The sequence below is a fragment of the Labrus mixtus genome, chromosome 3, assembly GCF_963584025.1.
Source record: "Labrus mixtus chromosome 3, fLabMix1.1, whole genome shotgun sequence".
Classification (NCBI taxonomy): domain Eukaryota; kingdom Metazoa; phylum Chordata; class Actinopteri; order Labriformes; family Labridae; genus Labrus; species Labrus mixtus.
In genome coordinates this window covers 34,860,209-34,865,208 of record NC_083614.1, presented here as the reverse complement: position 1 = coordinate 34,865,208, position 5,000 = coordinate 34,860,209, and the positions used below count along the sequence as shown (strand labels likewise).

Here is a 5,000-nt window from a genome sequence, read left to right as displayed (position 1 = left end):
AGTTATTTAAAGTCGTCATGACGAGTCTGTGGGGGAGGGGCCTAATGTGAGACCTGCTCCCGGGGGCCCAGATAAATCCTGGAGACGGCCCTGGTCTGGGTTCTGTAGGTGTGTCTGTGGACTTCCTTCTGTCCTGGTGTTGTTTCCGTGATGTCATCATCGAGGTGTCGTGTTGACCCCTGACCCGGTTCATTAACCTGCAGCAGGTGAGCTGATGTACAGTGAGTACAGCAGGAAGTCCAACTCAGACCTGAATGTGTTGAAACCTGATCGGGCTGGAAACTCACACCTGTCCCCTCTGGAACCAGGAGCAACCTGATCCGATCACCTGACACCCCCTCAGCTCACCACCGAAGCCCGCCTCCCTGCAGTCTGCTGTCCACCTGCAGCATGACGGACGCCACGGCCTGGAGGACGCAACCAGGGCCAGGACCAGGACCAGGACCAGGTCCAAACCGGGTGTGGATCTCTTTGATTGCAGGTGAGATTCTGAGGCTTCACATTAAAGGACTAACCTGCAGGTCTGACTACATCTTCAAGCAGCCAATCAGGTGAGAGTATTTCATCTGTTTCCAACACGTCTGACTGCAGGTGTCATGTGATGTTTGAGCTCACCTGAGGAAACAGGTGCATCACCATCGATCACACCGTTATTAACAAGCTGAGTTCAGAGTGAATCTATCTGATGTTTCACTCTGATCTCAGAGGTTATATGTTTTTATTACGGGTGAGAAAGGAACCAATCAGACGCTGAGGAGACGTGCAGGTGTTTGTTTCAGAGAGATGTTCAGCTGCTCTCAGCAGAATGTAAATAAGAGAGAAATACAGACATAAGCTCAGTATGAACAGACTGTAAATAATAATACTAATAATAATAATACAGTCTGTTTGAGTACCTCACGTTGTGTTCATGGACCAGGTAAGATTCAGGATATTAAATAAAGGTCTAAAATATAAAAATGAACAGAAGAAGAAACAGACCCCCTTTAGGTTTGAGCTGGTGTGTTTAAGGTGTTCTCAGGTGTTCTCAGGTGTACATTATTTGCTCTCTTTTCTTCCCGCCTCAGGGACAAACAAACAGGTTGTGTTGACTCTCTGTTGTTGACTTCTGTAAACACAGAGCCACACATTGTTTAAATATCTTTAAAATATATTAAATAAGGAGCTTACAGTTGAACTCGTGGTCCTAAACGTGAACTTTAGTTTAATATTTTTAGTAAATCTTCCTGGTTTCTTTCCGTTTGTTTTCCTCGACACTCGAATGCCTCATTGTCGTCGTGTTTCCCAGCGGACCATGAAGGCAGCGCGGCCTGTCCCGTCCTGTGATTGGCTGCGGTTGCCATGAGAGCGGCTCGCGCTGCCATGGCAACGTGTCTTAAGGAGGGATTTGGTCAATCAGAGTTTCAGACTGCCGAAGCCTCAGTGAACAGCTTCGGTGCTAACACGCTAACATGCTAACCCGGGAATATTTACGGGAGAAGAAACGGAGAAGCAAACAACGGAACCGGTAAAAATAACAAAAAACTTCAGTGAGTGAAGACCAGCCGCAAAGACTGATGGGAAACTGAGGAGAAAGTTTTTTTTAAAAACTTTTTAACTGTACCTGCTAGCCTGCTAACGGCTAACCGAGCTGTTAGCACTTTAAAAGTTTGTTAGAGGTGAGAGAGGCCAGGAATTAGACGGATCCATGATGGGGGAGGGAGTGCGACACTCCCCGATCCTGTCCGCCCTGTTCGGCTTGACCGAGGAGAGCGAGCCGCTGGGAGCCGCGCAGGTCATTAAAGGTACACACACACACACAAATACACACTAATACACACTAAATACACACTAATACACACTAATACACGGTAATACACACTAATACACACTAAATACACTAAATACACACTAATACACTAAATACACACTAATACACACTAATACACGATAATACACACTAATACACGATAATACACGATAATACACAATAAATACACGCTAATACACGATAATACACACTAATACACTAAATACACACTAATACACGATAATACACACTAAATACACGATAATACACGATAATACACAATAAATACACGCTAATACACGATAATACACAAGAATACACACTAAATACACACTTAATACACACTTAATACACACTAAATACACACTAAATACACACTAATACACGATAATACACGATAATACACGATAATACACAATAAATACACACTAATACACACGAATACACGCTAAATACACGATAATACACACTAAATACACACTAATACACACTAAATACACACTAATACACACTAAATACACGATAATACACGCAAATACACGATAATACACACTAAATACACAATAATACACATGAAATACACACTAATACACAATAATACACTAAATACACACTAATACACAATAATACACAATAATACACACTAAATACACGATAATACACGATAATACACAATAATACACACTAATACACACTAATACACAATAATACACACTAATACACAATAATACACACTAAATACACACTAATACACGATAATACACAATAATACACACTAAATACACACTAATACACATGAAATACACACTAATACACTAAATACACACTAATACACACTAAATACACACTAATACACGATAATACACACTAATACACACTAAATACACTCTAATACACACTAAATACACACTAAATACACACTAATACACACTAATACACACTAATACACAATAATACACACTAATACACACTTTAATAGACATCAATCATTAAAGGTACACACACACACAATAATACACACTAATACACAATAATACACACTAATACACACTTTAATAGACATCAATCATTAAAGGTACACACACTAATACACACTAATACACACTAAATACACACTTTAATAGACAATAATCATTAAAGGTACACATATACACTAATACACAATAATACACACTAATACACACTTTAATAGACATCAATCATTAAAGGTACACACATACACTAATACACACTAAATACACACTTTAATAGACATCAATCATTAAAGGTACACATACACACTAAATACACACTTTAATACACAATAATTATTAACGGTACACACACACAATAATACGCACTAATACACAATTTAATACACACTACAAACACATTAATACACACTTTAATACACACTACAAACACATTAATACACTGTTAAACACAGATTCTTGGGGCGTTGGTGGCCCAGGTTCTAGTCCGGCCTGCAGCTCCTTTCCCGCATGTCATTCCCCTCTCTCTCTCTCCCCCTGATTTCCGACTCTATCCACTGTCCTGTCTCTCAATTAAAGGCACAAAACGCCCAAAAATAAATCTTTAAAAAAAACCAAAAAGAAATGGAACTAAACTCTATTTCGTCTGTTTTTATATTTCTCTCTTGAGTTCTGCTGATAAAATATTACTATATGAAATATATAAGTAAATATTATTTATATTAAAAGGTCAAAGGTCGTCTGTTAAACCTCTCAGCAGTTGATTTATTCTAAACAGGAAGTTCATCAACTCTCAGACAAACAAAAATAATTTCAAAATAAAACATTTTTAAATGAAAAACCAGATTATTCAATTATCTGTTAAATCAATAAGTCTGTAATAAAAACTACAATAACAAAAGAACCATGGAAACAGTTTAAACTAATTTTATTTCATGAATGATTAACTGTTTATTCTCCGGAGAGTAAGAGAGATGGCTCCGAACAGAACGTTTTGTTTAGATAATAGCACCAATAAACACGGAGATTAAAGCAAGTTTTTTTTGTTTGACATCGAGCCGAGTGTGGGTCTGTGGCTGTAGCCCCGGGATGCCTGGAGCTAGGGCTAGATCTGGGGCTATGAGCTCCAGCTGCAACTCATCCCTCTGCACCCGCTTTCCCAGCCTGACACTTCATGCTCTCACCATCCCCGGTGTCCGTGTTGAACTCACTACTCATCTCTTTGCTACAGTTTAACTTAACAAAGTTAGTTGTTGAGCGGTAGCTTAACAAAGCTACTGCTCAACAAGACCTCATTTCTCAAAGTTATGTTTTTCTCCCCTACATGTTATAAAGTCATGTTTGTTCACAATAGAAAGTGGGGCAGAACCCCGGTGAAACGCTGCTCCAGTGGTGTTTAGATAATAAATCCACTCCCACGTCTCCCTCCCCGCATCCCGACCTGAGCGGGGATTCAATCAGAGCAGCCCCGATACGCCTGGAGAAGCCCGGCACCATGTAGCCGATGGTTCCCCGAGGAGCACCGTTTTTAAACTATAATAAAAGAAACTGTAAATATTCTCTCTCTCCTCTCCCCGACTCTCCTCATTACATTCAGAGGACGGGCGTGTCCTTTGTGTCACTGACGTCTGTGTTTGTGTGTTTGTGTGTCTCACAGAGCGTCTCTACTTCGCCACGTTACGCAGCAAACCCAAAAGCACCGCCAACACGCACTACTTCTGCACCGACGACGAGTTCCTCTACGAGAAGTGAGTCCAGGTTATAGTCTGATCCCAAAAACTGAACAGTCAGCAGAGCCGGTCTCACTGTGTGTGTGTGTGTGTGTGTGTGTGTGTGTGTGTGTGTGTGTGTGTGTGTGTGTGTGTGTGTCTGTGTGTGTGTCTGTGTGTGTGTGTGTGTGTGTGTGTGTCTGTGTGTCTGTGTGTGTGTGTGTGTGTGTGTGTGTGTCTGTGTGTGTGTCTGTGCGTGTGTGTGTGTGTGTGTGTGTGTCTGTGTGTGTGTCTGTGTGTGTGTGTGTGTGTGTGTGTGTGTCTGTGTGTCTGTGTGTGTGTCTGTGTGCGTCTGTGTGTGTGTGTCTGTGTGTGTCTGTGTGTGTGTGTGTGTGTGTCTGTGTGTGTCTGTCTGTCTGTCTGTGTGTGTGTCTGTCTGTGTGTCTGTCTGTGTGTCTGTGTGCGTGTCAGTTTCTACGCAGACTTTGGTCCTCTGAACCTCGCCATGTTGTACAGATACTGCTGCAAACT

The 5,000-nt window shown here is 41.1% G+C and overlaps 1 protein-coding gene across 3 annotated transcripts in view; it reads left to right on the top strand.

Annotated features, from left to right (window-relative positions):
* Positions 1 to 1,395: 1,395 nt before the first annotated feature.
* Positions 1,396 to 5,000, top strand: part of cdc14ab (cell division cycle 14Ab) — a 22,669-nt gene continuing 19,064 nt past the window's right edge. The window contains exons 1-3 of one of the 3 annotated variants that reach the window (XM_061034755.1): positions 1,396 to 1,784; positions 4,418 to 4,508; positions 4,941 to 5,000. The exon at positions 4,941 to 5,000 is cut by the window's right edge and continues 16 nt beyond it. In XM_061034755.1, coding sequence (XP_060890738.1) covers positions 1,688 to 1,784; positions 4,418 to 4,508; positions 4,941 to 5,000 — 248 coding nt within the window. In that variant the 5' untranslated portion in view covers positions 1,396 to 1,687. The remainder of the gene's footprint in view (positions 1,785 to 4,417; positions 4,509 to 4,940) is intronic. The other 2 variants (XM_061034753.1, XM_061034752.1) reach the window with 2 other exon arrangements.